This window comes from Lonchura striata, chromosome 19, assembly GCF_050655825.1.
Source record: "Lonchura striata isolate lonStrDom1 chromosome 19, ASM5065582v1, whole genome shotgun sequence".
Classification (NCBI taxonomy): Eukaryota; Metazoa; Chordata; class Aves; order Passeriformes; family Estrildidae; genus Lonchura; species Lonchura striata.
The window spans coordinates 3,731,082-3,749,137 of record NC_140721.1 but is presented as its reverse complement, the minus strand read 5'-3'; the positions used below and the strand labels follow the sequence as shown (position 1 = coordinate 3,749,137).

Genomic DNA, 18,056 nt, shown 5'->3' with positions numbered 1-18,056 from the left:
TTCTGTTTTTTTTCACTTTATTCCACAAGCACTCTCGCTCGTTAACGGTGGGACAAAACCCCTGCATTTAATGTCTGCTTCTCCTGGGTCTGCACATTTTGTTGCTCTGTCATTCCCATTTGTGAAATGAGAAGTAATTATCACATTAAATTTATCTGAGTGACTGGGAAAGATCCATTAACTTTCTGCATAAAAAGACACTTCTTGCAAGGCTCATTTTCCTGGTAGGAAATATGTTGGAAAGGGTTGGGAGAAATGAGCTGCTGTCTGTAACTTGGTCTGATGCTTTTGTGCACTCCCTTAATTTTCCAAGTTTTATCCCCTAATCTATGCTCTTAAAAATTCTTTATTCTCCTAGTCTTTATTTTATTTTTTATTAAAACATATAAATATTGTAATGGTAAAACATTTATACTTTTCTGTCTACATGTATGTTTATTTTGCTCAAATGACATTGGGAAGCAAGTAAGATGGTTCATGTTATCTGCATACAGTTTCATTCCTAGGAAGTACATCTTTCCACTGGGATATGGACATGGAATCCTCTCTTGCTCATTAGCAACATCAGGATTGACATTTTTATGGTGAGAAAGCTGTGCTGAGTTCTGAGATCTTAATTACAGAAATGGCTTCATTTCCATTCTTGTCATGTTTAGGGAACTGTTGGCATGTTACAGAGAAAATGTAGACGAAAGGTGCTGGAAAAAGACTGAATTTGTTATGTGTTGTTTTCCCTCTTGCATTATTATAAATATATTTTTATCAGCAAATCTGCTTTCATTTTTATTGAATAACAGGCAAGAGCTGATGATGCTGTTGCATCAAAAGCCTTTGCAGAATTTCAGGTGCTGCTGAGGATCTACCTATTGGTAATCTATATTTATGCATTAATAAAGAGCCTTGTTACTTTGAGTACCAGAGATCTAAGGAGTATAATTAGTTTGCTATTAAATAGGTAAATACATAATTCTTTTATGTGTTCATGGATAGATGGCAAGACTAGAGAGACAGTCACCTTTTACAAAACCAAAGACTGATAATCTCAGGAAGTTGGGGGGTTGCTCACAGCCTAACAGCCTCTGGAAAAGCTGTTTCTGTATACTAATTTCTGTCAAAAAGATCTTATGTAAATTATATATTTAGCAATATATGACACAGCTCTGAATTTCTGAGGGTGTTAGATCCATCCAGGATTAGATAAATTGGGTTTTTTTTCCTCAGAACACTAATACTTAGAGTCTCACTGTTACATATATGTATAATTTAAGTAAAACATAGGAGAGACATGAAACAATAAAAAAGCTTTAGGATTTGCTGGTTCTTCGTCAACTCTGTTCTGAATCAGCTTATTGTTGAAATATTTATCTTTAAATCAACCACCCAAGAAAGGTGTCCAGAAAGGTGATTGTGGCATATTTTACAAAGTTTTGTAAATTGAATTGAAATTCAAGAATTGAAACAGTGACCCCCAGAAACAATTGCTATCTGGTGGTTTGGATACTGTTGTTTTTTGGTTTTGTTTTTTATTTTTGCAAACTTGAGTGTATTTATGAAGAGGAAATCTGGAGAAGAATATCCATTACTAAATGCAATTAAAGGGGAGGGAAAAACAACAGCAACTTACTGCAATTCTTGTAAAGAGCTTTGCTAAACCTCTGGGAATAGAAGCCACTGATGCTTCTGTTTCCAGAATTGTTCTTAATTATTTTATTGCTGTATTCTCTGTTTTTCCAGTGAACTTCCCTTGGTTCTAAAAATCATCACATTTTGCGACAAATGAAGTGGAGAAGCAGACTCTGAGGGCTTTGCAGTCCAGGCACCTTGGAGGAGGAATATCTGGCACCAAATTTGTGTAGATCAGTGGGTGTTTACTGAGACTGGACTATTTTTCAGAAGACAGGACTTTTGTCAATATTTGTAAGTGCTGCATGTATATTTGAAAAGCATGGCTGGTTATTTTAAAACTGTTATTTGTGATGTGGCAAGGCATTCTATCAAAAATATTTCCTTGTTTGTTGTATCAAACTTCTGTGGGTTTCAAAGAGGTCAAGTATGTTGTGCATTTTTAAAACTAGATAAGGCTTATTGGGTTTTTTTTTATAATCCTTCCACAGATTTGTGAAGGCTCTTTCCCTTGCAAATTCATTGTCATGAGGAAATGCAGCTTTGTCTTCATTATCAAATATATTACCAGGGTTTAAAAAGGAAAGCATGTATGAAGTAGGTTTGAGCAATTGCCAGGGAGACAGGATTGAGCTTATTCTGCACATTTGTATTTATTTTGTGGAAGATAATTGTTTGTGTGTTCTGTAGCCACTCACTTATGCTTTTGGCTCAATCTACATGAGTTTAAACAGACAAAAAATTAAAATTATACATGACTATATTCCCACTGTATTTTTTCTACATTTTATAGAACTGTTTTTATTCCTTTTTCACTGTAGTAAGAGTTCTTCTATAATTTTAATGTCTTGTTCCAAATATAAATATTTTTATTTCTTATTTATAGGACAATTGAGTTAATAAGATATTATGTTATTCTTTCAGGGTGATTCTAAGGAGACAAAGAACTTGAAGGGTGAGCAAGTTAAATTGCAGTCATTAGTATTTTATCTGTGCTATTCTGGTTTGCTTCCAGGAACCCTAAAGATGCCAGTTTGCAAATTGATATTTTCTTTACGTGTATATTTTACAAAATTATAGAAAATGCAAAGGATAATTTTCCTGTCCTGCTTTCACAGAAAAATGTAAGTGACCCATGATGTAACTATTAATTATTCCCACAGAACTGAAAATCTAGCTTTAATGCAGGTTTGCACACAACCCTCAGAATGTTTCTCTTGTGAAGAGAAACAAGAAACAACCTTGAAGTGTGTTCACAATGTTGTTTTCACACTGACTGTACAGAGAAAATTAGTGACCACTCTAATGTGGTTTATAATTTGAGGCTTTTTAAAGATTTAGTGACATTCCTGTGCTCAGAGCTGTAGGATTTCCAAGCAATGTAGGGTTTCAGAGCGTGTCTCTAAGCCAGCTGTGCAGCAGTTCAGATGTGATGTGTTCCTGTCTCCACTGCTGGAATTCCAGGATATTTTGCATTCAGTGGCATGAAGATAATATTTGTCTGATTAAAACAGGTTGATAAGAAACCAAACCAAAAAAGGCGACCTGTGCTATCTTCAGCAGAGTGTGTTATCTGTGAGGGTGGGGAGGCCCTGGCACAGGGTGCCCAGAGAAGCTGTGGCTGCCCCATCCCTGGAAGCGTCTAAGGCCAGGTTGGCCAGGGCTTGGAGCAACTTGGGATAGTGGAAGGTGTCCCTGGCTATGGCAGAGGGGTGGAATGAGATGAGTTTTAAGGTTTCTTCCCACCTAAAGCATTCTCTGATTGTGTTATTTATTGCTTGTGTCAGGTTCTGTGTGCTTGTGAATCAGACAAGATCAGCTGTGTGGTTGTTCTTATCTGTGGTAACCTCTTCTCTCTGTTTTTGTGCCTCATGGCTGAGGTGACACTCACCTCTCAAGGATCACACACTCCACTTTCCATCAGGCACTGCCATAACTCTGGCAAAGCCCTTAAGGATCATTTTCCTGGGTGCAGGAAGCCCTCTGTGCTCAGCATGCCAGAGATCAGGTTATGGCACAAGCAGGGCTTTTTCACATCCCTGATAGAATCATGAGAATGGTTTGTGGCACAAACCAGTCAGAAAGTAGAGAAGAGAAATAGAGATTTTTGGGGTTTGAGGTTGTTCAGGCTTTAGCAATGACTGGAGGATGAGGCAGTGGTTTTAAGCAGAGGTAGCTGAGGTTCAGCTCTGCAGTGAAATGAACAGGAAGCTCTGGGATGCTCTGGTTTGCTTTTTCAATTCTGGAATGGGTAAGGGCAGTGGGAACAGGAACAAATGGAATAAAGACCCTATTAAACTGTTCTGGCTGTGGGCACAGTGAGAATGTGTCCATCTGCCTCATTTCTGGGATGAGAGCAACCAATCCACTCCCTGCTCTTTCTGGAAAGTATTCCTAGGCTAAAGGGACTCATGGCCTTGTAAGTGCTGACTTGATTTGTTTGTGTCTTTCCTCACAGGCTGCTGGCTCATCATGTCCTCCATTCTTGGGAAGATGAAGAAGTTTGGCAGTTTTGACATGGAGGAGTCTGAAGTGACGGATGAACACACGGATGGGGAGGACTCTGTCCAGGAAACCTCTGACAACCCCCAGGGCCCACTCAGCTCCAGGGTGCAGCCACCCAAAAGCAACATTTTTGCAAGACGGGGCCGCTTTGTGATGGGGGACAGTGACAAGGACATGGCTCCCATGGATTCCTTCTGCCAGATGGATCACCTGACAGCTCCGTCTGTCATCAAATTCCATGTGAATTTGGAGAGAGGCAAGCTTCACAAGTAAGTTAGCCTGGTGGGATTTGGTTGTAATGAGTAGTTTGACAACTGCAGGCCATGGTTCTTAGAGCAGCATTTGTTTTCTCCACTTGAGTATGACCATTTTTTCAGTTTCAGTGTTTTCTATGCCAAATTAAGGAGTGTTTAAACTGAAAGTGACAAGTATTATTGTCTCTTGGCATCTCTAAAAATCTCTATCTCCATGGATATTATGCCCAAAATTGGCAGTAGGCCTCAGTTCACTTGCTTGAGGCTGCTCAGTGAATGGACATAGTTCAGAGTGAGAACAAGGGATTGCCTGGCTCCAGGCTTGCACTTACACTGCCAAGCTTCAATGCCTCTTTGATCACTTGTTCTCAGCTTTTCAGCAACAGAATTGTAATTTTATCAGGAGAGTTGCTTGCACACTTTGTTCTTTTAGTCTTTGCAGATGTACCTATTCTAATCTGCAGTGTTTACTACTTCACCTGAGCAAACGAAGAACAGTGTTCTGGTAGTTGATCTGACTTTAGGTAACTGACATTTCCCCTTGCTAGGCTCCTATCTACAGATTCCATCACAGGCTGCTCAGAAAAAGCTTTCAGATTTTACGACCGCAGAAGGATCTTTGATGCTGTAGCCCAAGGCAACACAAAGGACCTCAGTGACCTACTTCTCTACCTTAATAGAACCTTCAAGCATCTCACAGATGAGGAGTTCAAAGGTATCCTTTAGTGTCACATACTTTGAGTTGCCTTCTTCTTCCTCCAGTAGTCCTCCTGAGATGAAAATAAAAAATGATGATTATGTTACATGTCTGCAGGAGGTCCTTTAATAGCCCTATTGATTGGGCAACCCATTGATTGGAAGGTTACAGGAGCTGAAATTTTCTGTGAAACACTAAATGAGGTTTCTTGTCTTTTGAAAAGAACCTCATTAATTCCTGCTTGTCTGGGTATAGATGGTGGGTTTGTAATGACTTCTATATACCTGCAATTTTTTGTTTTACAGAGCCTGAAACTGGCAAAACCTGTTTACTGAAAGCCATGCTGAATCTGCATGATGGGAAAAATGATACCATTCCCTTGCTGCTGGATATTGCAAGGAAAACTGGAACTCTGAAAGAGTTTGTCAATGCAGAATATACTGACAACTACTACAAGGGTAAGAGGAAACAGCTGCTGCAGTGAATGCTTAGGGTGCTCAGACTGAAATGGGGTCAGGCAGGGTTCTCAAAGTCCTGTGCATGAGGCCTTATGCACCCCAAAGTTCTGGTGTGTGATTGCCAGTCTGTGGATTTGTGCTGGGGCTGTGCCCCGTTAGGTACAATATTCTGCCATTTTTGATATACAGTGATTTAATGACTTGCATTTGCTGTTTGTGTGGGTTCTTTTCCTGTTCAGTTGTAGAGCTTTTTAGCCTGCAGAGCTCTCAGTTCCAGCATCTTACATGGAGCTGAGGGAATTGCAGTGCTGGAAGCTCTCAGTCTGTACTAAATGCTGAGGATTTCTCTCTGATGAGTGTCTCTATAGGCCAGACTGCTCTTCACATTGCCATCGAGAGGAGGAACATGTACCTGGTGAAGCTCCTGGTCCAGAATGGAGCAGATGTTCATGCCAGAGCCTGTGGGGAGTTCTTCAGGAAAATCAAAGGGAAATCTGGCTTTTATTTTGGTAGGAGTGAGCACAGTGTGGTCTTTATTGATTGAGTTGTCCTAGCAGCATCCCAGATACAAGCTGTTAAATAATCCTGTTTATGTGGGACTGGAGGCTTAGAAGTACCAGATGGGCTGTTCCACCTTTAGGCCAAATAGTTCCTCCCAAAGACTGAGCTTATAAAGAAACAGTTGGTAGCTGATGGTGTTCAGTGGGAGCCTAGTGTCAGCTTTCCTTTGTTCTCTGAGCACTGTATCCTTTGTAACCTGCTCCTGTCCTGGCAGGTTTTTTTTTTTAAGCATCTGTGTTTCTGTGATGTAGTTAAACTAAAGAAAGCCTGTTTTAACAGCTATCACAAGAACTGGTGCTGTTCCAGACTAAGAAATTAATATTTTCTCATGGTGAAAGATGAAAACAATGTGATGTTTCTGTTTATGCACCTCTAGTACTGGGCTTTCTGACCACTCCTTCCCATTGCTTGCCACAGGAGAGCTGCCTTTGTCCCTGGCTGCCTGCACCAACCAGCTCTGCATTGTGAAATTCCTCCTGGAGAATCCCTACCAGGCAGCCAACATCACTGCTGAAGATTCCATGGGCAACATGGTCCTGCACACACTGGTGGAGATTGCAGATAACACCAAGGATAACACCAAGTTTGTAACCAAGATGTATAATAACATCTTGATCCTTGGTGCCAAAATTAATCCCATCCTCAAGCTGGAAGAACTCACCAACAAGAAAGGGCTGACTCCTTTAACTCTGGCAGCCAAAACAGGGAAGATAGGGGTAGGTGAACAAAGGTGTTTGACTGCCCCATTGCTGTATCATATTATAGAGAGAACATGTAAAACATTGACGCAGAATGGATTTTAGGACTTCATTATTGAAGCTTTTTAGTTAAGAGGAACTGATGCTGTAGTTTAACTGCACAGTCCTTAAAGGCTACAAAGTGTGAGTGTGTCTGTTCTCAGCTGGTTTATTCACTGGTATGCAAGGCAGCCCCAGAGGAAACAGAAAGTGGGTCTCTGATATCATCTGAACCACTGGAGCTCTTTTATTTCAGATTGGCTGATGTAACTCACCTTCTGGCAGTTCCCATTCAAAGTGACTGCTCAGAGATGTGTAACATCTCTGCTTTTCTCTTGCAGTTTTGAAACAAATAATTCCAAGTTGTAAGACGTGTTCTTATTTCCCGTCTCCCATCACACAGTGAGAAAATAAACTGTTTATTTCAGACTGTGATCTCTGCAGTGCTCCAGTGGTTTGGCTTCAGTTGAACTAGGGAGAAATTACCCTTCCTGTGTTGTGGAGAGGCTGAGGAATGAGGAGTCCATTAGCACTGAAATGTTGGTTGTATTGTTCTTTTGCAATTAGATTTTCGCTTACATCCTCAGACGGGAGATCAAAGACCCTGAGTGCAGACACTTGTCCAGGAAGTTCACTGAATGGGCCTATGGACCTGTCCACTCCTCTCTTTATGACCTGTCCTGTATAGACACCTGTGAGAAAAACTCAGTGCTTGAGATCCTTGCCTACAGCAGTGAGACACCAGTGAGTACTGCACCTCCTTGGCTGGGGAGAGCTTCATGTTCCACACAGAGCATCTTTTTTTTCATTTCCATGAAACAGTGACCTCCCACCCTGAACTTAAGGGAGCTAGAGGGGTCATTTGCTGAACATTTATAGAATATGGGTTTTTCAAAGTCCCGTATATTCTGGTTCTAGCAAAATTCTCCTTTTGCTCCTGCACAGAACCGCCACGAGATGCTGCTGGTGGAACCCCTTAACAGGCTGCTGCAAGACAAGTGGGACCGCTTTGTCAAGCACTTGTTTTACTTCAACTTCTTTGTCTACACCATGCACATCACCATCCTCACTGCAGCTGCTTACTACAGACCTGTACAGAAGAATGAAAAGGTACATTACCCCCGTCTTGTGTCAGGAGGACCACCCACTGCATGATATCCCAGTTTGAATGTGTGCCCTTAGCATCCAAATTTTCCCCTTTCCTAAAGGCAGGAGAGAGTTTTGACCCTGCTTACTTTCCAGTCTTGCCCTCTTGCTGCAGCTCACTGAGAAACTTAACTATTTCCTGTTCTCCCAGAAATGGAGTTGGCTTCCAGTTCTGCTGAACGTAGTTATTTTTCTGTCTTCTACAGCCTCCCTTCACCTTTGGTTACAGCACTGGGGAATATTTTCGAGTAACTGGAGAGATCCTGAGTGTACTGGGAGGTCTTTATTTTTTTTTCAGAGGGGTAAGATATTTGAAAATTTTCCTTTTGCTGTTTGGGTGGGTGTAGGAGAGAATCAAACATGCTTTTCCTATTAATGAGCATTGGCTGCTTAGAGAATCCATGTTGTAGTCAAGAGGAGCAAGTGATTTTCCTTGACCTGATGTTGCTGGAAGGGTGCTCCCTAGCTCTTGCACCAGTGTTGGTTTTGAGCTGTTCTTGTGAGGTGTTTTATGAGTACCATCTCCCTGATACAGGGGTGAGTGGTTAGCTAATTAATTCACAGGAGATATTAATATTTCCTTGATACAAGCCTGGTCTTTGTTCCCTTTTCAGATCCAGTATTTCGTGCAGAGGCGCCCATCACTCAGGACACTAATAGTGGATGGCTACAGTGAGGTTCTTTTGTAAGCTCCAATATCTTTGATTGCATCTCAGTGTGGGGAATCTGTAGTTGAGGCTGAAGCCACCTGTGATAAGAACTTTGCTATAATTCCTTGGTTCTTTACAGCAGAGTTGCCAGTGGATATTGTTGAACAAATGGGTCTGGATCAGTGACTTCCTGTGGAGGTAAAGGAAATTAAGTGTCTGAATGTTCAGTGTGTCGTGCAGGAGTTAGGAAGATTTCCAAGTGGGATTTACACATTGTTTATGCAGAAATCCTCTCATTGCTGAGGGAGCTTTGCCACTCCAAGGCCCTTTTTGTTCCTAGCTGGACAATCTCTTGTTCTGCTCTGTTCCCAGCACCTGTGGCCAGCTCAGCTCTCTGCATTCACACCACTCTTGTCTTCCAGCTTTGTCCACTCCCTGCTCCTGCTGAGCTCTGTGGTGCTGTACTTCTGTGGCCAGGAGCTCTACGTGGCTTCCATGGTGTTCTCCTTGGCCCTGGGCTGGACCAACATGCTCTACTACACCCGGGGCTTCCAGCAGATGGGAATTTACTCCGTCATGATCGCCAAGGTCAGTGCAGGGAGCGCCTGAGGGGGCAGCAGAGCCTCAGAGCTTCTGCCAACAGCCCCATTTCCAGGCCATGTCTGCCTCTCATATGACTCTGCTAGCCTTTGTTATTATTTTCTGAGTGAAGTAATAAAATGTAAGTGATGTAAAAAAAACCCCTTGCTCTTCATCCATATGTTTTATAGCAGTCTTGAAAGGATGATGATTTTTTTTTTAAAATTATCTGCCATGCTTCAAAATAACTATAATTGGGTAAGCATGGATGCAAGGAGGCTGAGAACAGTGCAGGCTGTTCTGATGTAAGGTGGCACAGCTTTCTACCAGCTGGAAATTTCTCCAGGTATGGATAAAATATTTCCAAACAGAGCAATTAGCTAAGAGGCAGTAGCTGGCTAATAAACCTCTCTGTGATGTAGCCAGCCAGCCCAAGAGGGCAAGAAAGATGTAACTGCCTTTATGTGGTTTGTACTCACAAAGTGGAAACTGTTCCCATGTGTATGTGTTGCATTTGTGTGTAAATTGTTCCATGGATAAGAGAAAAACATTTTCTGTATTAATGTTTATTATCTCAGCTGGATAAACAACAGTTTAATGCATGAACAGCCAGTTCAGAGCAAATGCATGTTTGAGCCAAAGCAGCATTTTCTACCAGTTTTTGTTGCAGTTTACATTCAAGTTTTAAATTTTTTTCCTCTGTTTCTATATTACAGATGATCCTTAGAGATTTGTGTCGCTTCATGTTTGTCTATCTCGTATTCCTCTTGGGATTTTCTACAGGTAATATATTCTACTTGAATTTACTTTTTTTACCTTAAAGAATTTCAGATTTTTTTTTTAAGTTGCTTAGATTTTTTTTGTTCCCAACTAAAGACTAACAAATTAACCTAATTTAAAAAACCAAATCTCTTCAGAATAGCCATTATTTGCAGTAATTTCATATAGATTTTCACCTCTGGGTTGTAAAGCTGAATAGAAAACAGAAAACCAGTCATATGTGGAGAAAACTGAGCCAGCAACTGCTAAGAGGGTGTCAGATCTGGGGAATGTTTTATAGGGCAATTTCCCTGGGGTCAGTGTGCCGTGGAGGGAACGTGTGTTATCTCTCTGCTCCTTTTCATTGCTTGCAATGAAGTTATGATCTCAAACTCTGTTCCCATTGTGTGAATGTGATTCTCTTCTTGCCACAGCTGTGGTGACTTTGATTGAAGATGACAACGAGGGGCAGGACACAAATATCTCTGACTATGGCAGGTGCTGCCACGTGAAACGAGGCCGCACCTCCTACAACAGCCTCTACTACACCTGCCTGGAGCTCTTCAAGTTCACCATTGGCATGGGGGACCTGGAGTTCACAGAGAATTACAGGTTCAAGTCTGTGTTTGTCATCCTGCTGGTGCTCTATGTCATCCTCACCTACATCCTCCTGCTCAACATGCTCATTGCACTGATGGGGGAGACTGTCAACAAAATTGCACAGGAGAGCAAGAGCATCTGGAAACTCCAGGTGTGTTGGTTCTGTGAGGCTGCTGTCCAAAAATAAAGACATGGGGAATCATAAGAGATATCAGAAAGAATCCTTAGGAGCTGGCATGTATCTAAGTAACAGGTCACTGCTTCTTTCTGATTCACCTGAACAGCTCCTAAAAAACAAGAGTATTAGCTCCTTTCCCATGTATATTTGATGTTTTGCCCAAGCAGACATTCCCAGTGTTCCATGGATGTTCAGAATACAAGAAAAGAAGTATTTTTGTAATTGGACAAAATTGTTTGGGCTCTGTATGATAGAAAAACCTGATTAGACTATGAAGAGAGAGATTATACAAGGGGAAAACCAATCTTTACCAGAATCAGTTTCTGTTTGAGGTAAGAAAGGGAACTGCATAGTTTTATTCACAAGGCAGTAATTCAGCATTTTCAGTGACATATTAACAAAGGGTGATGCTGCAGAGTTACAGTGTCTGCTCTAAGATGTTGACAATGATAAAAACTCAGGGTTTCTAAAACAAAGACACAATTCAGGATGTATTTGACTTTGACCAGCAGCCCTTCAGTGCTCTGCTTTCTTTTACCTGGCAGAGAGCCATCACAATCCTGGACATTGAGAACAGCTACTTGAACTGTCTGAGGCACTCGTTCCGCTCTGGGAAGCAAGTCCTGGTGGGGATCACACCTGATGGCCAAGATGATTACAGGTGGTGCTTCAGGTAAAAGCTTGTTTGTGTATCAAGCCAACAAGCCTTTGTAGACAACTTCAAGTATCTGGTGGTGGGAAGCAGAACTTTCCCCCTGGAGCACTCTGTAGAATAGAGCACTAATAGTGTCTGCAATGGTCAGTTAAATCTTGGTTTTGGGTCAGATCTGAGGCTTGAGAGGTGACATTTTGTGGTAAAACTGATCCTGGAGTTGTCTGGTGAGCCTCAGAATAGATCTTGGGTTTGTTGTTGTCTCCCCAGGGTTGACGAAGTGAACTGGTCCACGTGGAACACTAATCTGGGCATCATCAACGAAGACCCTGGGTACTCTGGGGACCTCAGACGAAATCTGAGTTTCTCCATTAAGCCTGGCAGAGGTGAGGCTTTCAGAGACCCAAATCCTGCACTCTGGTGATAGCAGCAGCATGGATTAACTGATGGAGGGCAGTCAGTGCTGTGCACTTACTGATAATGCAGTGATTGAGTTGATGGCGTTTTCAACCAGCACAAAATACAAAGGATGAAATGGGCTCATTGCTCACAGTTTGATTCTCTGGAGTAAAAACCAAGGAACTGTCTTGGAGATCCCAAGCCCCAGAGTCTGGGAGCTCAGCATCCAGCACCAAAGCATTTAACTGTGCAGTCAGTACTTGCCAGCTGAAATATGGAAAACTTGTGGAACAGGATGGGGAAGAAAACCACAAAGTCCTCTTTCCTGTTTCTCTCTTCTTCCTTCAGTAGCTTCTTGTTAAAATTACTTGTATATTTTCTTCTGTTTCTGTGGAGGGGAAAAAAATTAACCATTCCTTTCCTTTTTAGTTTCAGGAAAGAACTGGAAAACATTGGTTCCACTTCTAAAAGATGGAGAGAAGAGGAGAGAAGAACCTCACAAGCCACCAGAAGAAGTCAAATTACAACCTGTTTTGGAACCTTATTTTGAGCCAGAAGATTCTGAGGAACTGAAAGAGTCAATTCCAAAGTCAGCCTAATTTTGATTGCCTGTGCTGGTCCTCAAGCAGGACAATAGAGCACTTCATTTACAGGAACAGGGACTTCTGGGAAAAGGTCAGAGGACTTAGGGAATTACCATGTGCAAGGATTTATTTATTACACTAGTGTGCTACATAAAGTATTTGTTGTTTAAGCTCATGTCTTCATGATTATTTTTTAATGCAACCTTCTGTCTGTTTTTAGAGTCTCTTGTATTAAAAAATGATTTTTGTGAGCATGCACAGGCCCTGATTTTGTGGCTTTGCTGCCTCAAAACCCAACCAACCAAATTATTATGACACTTGAAAAGCACTCATAAAAGAGCAGTAAAAGTCACCAAGGGCCCAGATAGATGTTCCTGTGGGGAAAGTTTCTTGGAAAGCAGATAAATAAATGGGGACATGGAAAGAATTAAAAAATCATTTTCTCATAACACAAGAACAAATACACTCTGAAATTTTAAAGGTTGAATAGTCAAAATCAATGAAATAAATGTTTCTTTTACACTGTCTGAGTAAACTCCAGAAATTCACAGTTATTTTACTGAAGTTAAAAGCTTAACAAAATCCCAAATTTGACATTTATTTAGATAACAGATGAACTTTGCACAAAGTAAGAGATAGTGGTTATAGAGAATATATGTTTCAAAGGTCAGATGTATAACAATGGACAACAATAATAATCTTGAAATTAGAAAGTTTTTGTTCTTGATTTTGACAGCAGCAGGAAAAAAATCTGGTGCTGAAAATCCATCTGTCTGGATCTATAAAGAGAATAAGGAAAAATATCAGAGGGAAAATAGGCAGATATTCTGAAAACACAGATGGGAGCCTTGGAAGGAGGAATGAATAAGAGGAACTTGGCATCTTCTTGAAAAGTGAGTGCGTATACAGGAGCTAAGGACAAGAAAATTTGTTTTATTGACAGCTGGCCCCATATTTCAGTGCTGGGCCATAGTGCAGCTGTGCTGGGCAAGAAAAGGTAAATGATTTTACCTTCTTTCCTTATATCCCTAAAGCACTTGGAGTAAACAGCCTTTAACAGAGTGCACACACAACTCTCTGAGTCAGCTAGGTGTTTAACCAGGGCCTTCAGCTGCTCCTGGGGCTTCACCTGAAGTACAGATCATTTTCATCAGTAAATGTAATTTTGCAGCATTTACTAAAATACTGGGACATCCACTGCTTTTAAAGAGAAGCAGACAATGTGTTTATGCACAGGCTGCCCTGTGAGATGAAATTCTGGGTTGTGTGACATCACTTCTTTTACTGGAGTCAGGATTTCTCACCATGGTCCTTTCTCTTGGGGCACTATAGAATATATTTCAAGGAAATCTTCTAACATCCAGCTGCTTTATTTGAAATAGTAGCACCATCTAGAGGACTAATAATTCTTGTTTCTTTGGTTAGCATCACTTAGGACAAATGTAATTTTATTTTCACAGTTTGTAGGGTATAACCAGAGAAAACTGACAAAGGATTTGAAATAATTACTTGAAGAAAGTCAGAATTTGAACTGGAAATAATCAGAATTCAGTGTCTCTGGTGAACAAGGAAGCTACAGAAGATGTTAAAGTAGGTGTGTTCAGTTTTGTATCTAAACCCTTGGTAGCAGTCTCTAGATGCCACTCAAAGCTTCATTATGCCCCACTCTGAGCATGGCAAGAGACAATCCATGTCTCTCTTACAGCTGAGTGGGCCAGACAAGCTGAGACAGTGAAATGATTTATTATTCAAACTACTAAGAATAAACATAGAAAGGAGGTGACCAGAAAAACACAGTTGGTTGTCTCCATGCTTTGTGTGCCACGGCAAATTTATGCTTGGAGGGACACCAGGATTATGATATAGCATTCATTACATTTCTGTTTTCCCTGGGAGGAATTCATTTTTCATCAGCCTGGGTAGAGACCTAATTCACTGCTCAAAATCCATCCTGATTTCCATCAAGAGCCTGTCCAGAAGGGTTGGTCACTGCCCTGGGTAACCTGAACACATCCTACACTCTGCCTTCCTGCTCCAAAAGATCACAGAGACTGCAAAGGACTTCTTAAAACCAGAAAGGCCGAAATTCAGGCTGAAAACATACATCAGAATGATGCTGTGGCTAAGAATGTAAATGCCTTATATTTGTGGGATAGGGTGGTGCTGGTGGGGTTTTTGGTTGCATTTCTAAAATCCCTTAATCTTCTCTGGGAGGCAAAGTACACTTTTCTAGAGGGAGTTATTACCAAGCTCTCAGAATTTCCAGCTAAATCATGACTTCAGTTCCTGCAATGGACACAGATTTATATTTATTTCCCACAGATGGGGAGGTTCAGCTTGGCAGTAACTTCAATTCAGGAAGTGTTTGTCCTTAAGGAATAGCACCTTTCTGTTCCTACTGCTGACACCTGCACTGAGGAGGAGCATGGCCTTGCAATAAATGATCTTTAATTGGGTTGTTTTGTGGAGGTTCTGCTCACCTTGACATATTTTGCAGGTCTTGAAAAAGTCTTTTAGTTTGAAGTTTTTGTAATTATTTCACACGGAACATGGTTAGAAACGGCACATGGGCCCTGTGCTGTTCTTTGGGGCTTGCAGGGGGTAAAAATCTGTCTTCTCACCGTTATTAATTACATTCATTTGTGTCTACACTTAATAGGAGATAATCAGGTTGGAAAACTGTATATATATAAATAAACAAATAAATATCTATATATAACCCCCAGCTCCTAATAACCACAGTGGAACTGGAGCAAAACAAATAGAGGATGGCAGCTGTAATTAACAATAACTGCATATGTGTGTGGATGGAGATAGCAGGAAGGGGTGAGCTGGCCTCAGCTTCCCTGGGAGGTGAAAAGGGATCCATGAACATGTGGAAAAACAAAACCACAATCTCAGTATTGACAGCATTTCCATACCTGAGCTGCAAGTGGTCGAGTCAGCCATGAAAACAGCTGCTTTTCAAACTCCAGTAATTCCTGAATTATTGAGAAAAACACACACCCTGCCTGAAAACCTTGGAGCAACACATCCTGCTGTTCATGTGCCCCCTGCCACAGCTGCACCAGAGTGTGAATACCCCCTGTCCTAATTAAACACCAATGTTAATCCCTTCTGAGGCAGCTTTTAGTGGGGTCTGTGGCAGGGCAGGGCCCACAAGAGGGGTTCTACACCAAGGGTGGGACTGCTGCTCTTCCCCTGGGACAGCCCCTCTCCCTCTGGTGCCACTGCCCTGCTTTGCTGCCTCTGCTCAAATTCATGGCACACAATCACATTTATTTGCCAAACATCAGCTCATTCTGTCACTCTTCTGTGGCCTGGATATCAGACTCACTCAAGGATCTTTGCTGGAGCCCTCAACTTAAAACCTCACAGGGTTTGCTCAGCAGGTGCTGCTGTGCTACAAAACACAGGATCCTGCCAACTCCAGCTTTAAGGGATAAAGCCACTGCTCTCAGCTTCTGAGGCTTCAAGTTTTCAGAACCACAGTAATAGGAATTTTATGGTGTTTTTGTTCAAAATGTTGTGGTAAATCTTCCAAACTCAAAAAAAAAAATCATTAAAAATCCCAGGCAAGCTGGGGATCAGGCAGTGTCTTGAGTATTTGAGAGCAGCTTTCAGGCCTCAGAGAAAACCCTGTTGCAGTGAAAGATACTTCTTACAAGTCTCCATGTCTGCTCCATTGGGCACAGGCATGGATTTACCTGGCCTGAGGAGGAAGAGGATTTAATTGATGCTGCCAGAATCAGCACAGACACCCTGGGTCTTCTTGATGTGGTTCTAGGGCTCTGAAGTGCTTCCCATTAGCCACACCATGCAGGCTGGGATTCCTTCTCACTCTGAAATAGCTTCCACAGAGGAAATCTAGATCCAGTTTCTCCTACAGCAGATATTAATCTTCAAAACATGGTAGGGAACACTTATTTCTCTGGGAAGGAGGAGAAATCAAACAGCTGAGCTCACTGGGCTTCTCCCCTCCTTTGGTGCTGGTGGTGCTGTGGCTCCATCTCCATTTGTAACATTCCCAGTTCCTGTGGGCAGGGCATGAGTGGGCACGAGGAGACGCCAACACTCACAGGATCATCGAGGTTTTTCAGGCTCCATCACCACCCAGAGCTGTGTTCTGCAGTCATTGCTATAATCAGCCTCTAAAATCAACATTTTAGTCACCTGGATGTTGGTATGAAAGGTGGAATTGCCATGTCAAGCAGTGGGAGCAGCTCCCAGTTCCAGGAACTGGAGGAAGTGTCTGACTCACTGGGCCAGAAAGAGCAGTTTCCAACCATGTCACCAAGTCCAAGTCACTTCTTTCCAAGCTGACAGAGGAGGTTTAAGCCAGGCAGTTCCTCTTTTTCCAGAGGAGAATGTGGGTGATGAACCAGCCAGGGAAAAGGGAGTCTCAACTCCTGTTAGAGAAGGAAAGCCTAGACAGCTTTAGGGGCAAAGAGGAACACAACATCCCTCATCACAGGAGTTTAGGGCTGGAAATAGGTGAAGTTTTCTCTAGAGGATGATTGCAGGGACAGATAGAAACAGCTGGTTTTGAAATATGCACAGAATAACCTAAAACTGAGGGAGGAGATGATTTGCATACGGAAAGAGGTTTTAATTAGAATAATGGGTCGAAACTGAGGCACGGAAAACATATCCTGAAAAGATGCTGGGGCACATATGATACGTGTCTACCCAAAGAATTCCCTTTGGAATCCCTGGAAATTACAAACACCAGATTTATCCAGTGCCCTCCTGACTGCAGCAACAAGGAACCTGCAGGATTTAGAGCTCTTGTTTTGGGGACCCAAAGCATCTGAGGGCTTATTTCAGCTGGTAGATGATCACCTTCAATTCTTCATTTATTTGCCAGAAAGAACTTGACAAAAAGTGGAAGGGGCCTGCAGGGACTTCAGTTTGTTATAGCTCCTGAGAGTTTCATATGCTGCTGCAGCTGATACAAATTTTGTCTCTCAGTTTAAGGCCTGATAGTGGGTGAATTTTTGTTTCCCTCCTGTGTCTTACAAGTCTAAAGAGATTTTTGGAGAAGGAATGGAAATAAACAATCCCCCAGATTTAGATGGATAAGACAGATTCAAATATCCCAATTTTAGGAAGGGAGGTTTGATGTTTTTAAAAATCAAATGACTGAACCATTAGTTCAACCTGAATTTCTTAGAACATGAAAGTTCCTCCCCAGGTTTGGTGCTCACCCTCCAAAAACTATTTGAGTCAAGCAGTGGCAGCACAAGCTTGAGCCAAAAAAAATGCAGCATTTAGGTGGGGCCACGCTTTCCTCACTGTGCATTCCTTGAGGCATTTTCATGTTGCCTCATTCCCCAGCGCTGCTCAGCATTACCAGAAACTCTGCACCACAACTGAAGAGTCTCAAACTCAGCCTGAAACAGCTGCAGAACAACCCTGACCTAGTTGGGAGTGTGAGGCTCAGCAGCCAAGAGAGGTCTGTGCTTTGGGAGACCTCTCTGAGCTGGGATGTGTCACACAGGAGGCTTGGCTCCCTCAGCCAAGAGGCAATTGCAGGAAAAGATGCCTCTCTGCTGCTTTTAAAACTGGTTTTATTTTTTCTTCCAAAGGTCTTATGGCCTGGTGAGCCTCCCCACTGTGTGCCCAGCCTGTGACACACAATATCAGCAGCAGGACATGCTCACAGGATAGGGAC

The 18,056-nt window shown here is 42.0% G+C and overlaps 1 protein-coding gene across 8 annotated transcripts; it reads left to right on the top strand.

The window, feature by feature from the left end:
- Positions 1-5: 5 nt before the first annotated feature.
- Positions 6-13,991, top strand: TRPV1 (transient receptor potential cation channel subfamily V member 1). 8 transcript variants are annotated; one of them, XM_085557269.1, is made up of 18 exons: positions 6-584; positions 1,735-1,917; positions 2,548-2,578; positions 4,082-4,397; positions 4,931-5,097; positions 5,385-5,537; positions 5,906-6,046; positions 6,516-6,814; positions 7,403-7,579; positions 7,781-7,945; positions 8,188-8,283; positions 8,596-8,666; positions 9,054-9,219; positions 9,927-9,993; positions 10,404-10,720; positions 11,293-11,420; positions 11,670-11,785; positions 12,228-12,907. In XM_085557269.1, the coding sequence occupies exons 4-18, from the start codon at positions 4,096-4,098 to the stop codon at positions 12,395-12,397; spliced, it is 2,535 nt and encodes an 844-aa protein (XP_085413395.1). In that variant the 5' UTR covers positions 6-584; positions 1,735-1,917; positions 2,548-2,578; positions 4,082-4,095; the 3' UTR covers positions 12,398-12,907. The 8 variants fall into 8 exon arrangements, 4 of the variants coding, with proteins under 4 accessions (XP_085413395.1, XP_085413394.1, XP_077643674.2 ...); XR_014949547.1 differs by adding exons at positions 13,119-13,275; positions 13,843-13,991 and having other exon boundaries at positions 132-2,578; positions 12,228-12,473; XM_085557268.1 differs by having other exon boundaries at positions 1,735-2,578.
- Positions 13,992-18,056: the final 4,065 nt, after the last annotated feature.

Bases quoted from the DNA above. Each gene is read 5' to 3' on its own strand.
- TRPV1 (XM_085557268.1), top strand. From the start codon at position 2,533: ATGTTATTCTTTCAGGGTGATTCTAAGGAGACAAAGAACTTGAAGG. The intron at 5,098-5,384 runs GTATCCTTTAGT...TTTGTTTTACAG, and splicing joins CACAGATGAGGAGTTCAAAG to AGCCTGAAACTGGCAAAACC. The intron at 5,538-5,905 runs GTAAGAGGAAAC...GTGTCTCTATAG, and splicing joins TACTGACAACTACTACAAGG to GCCAGACTGCTCTTCACATT.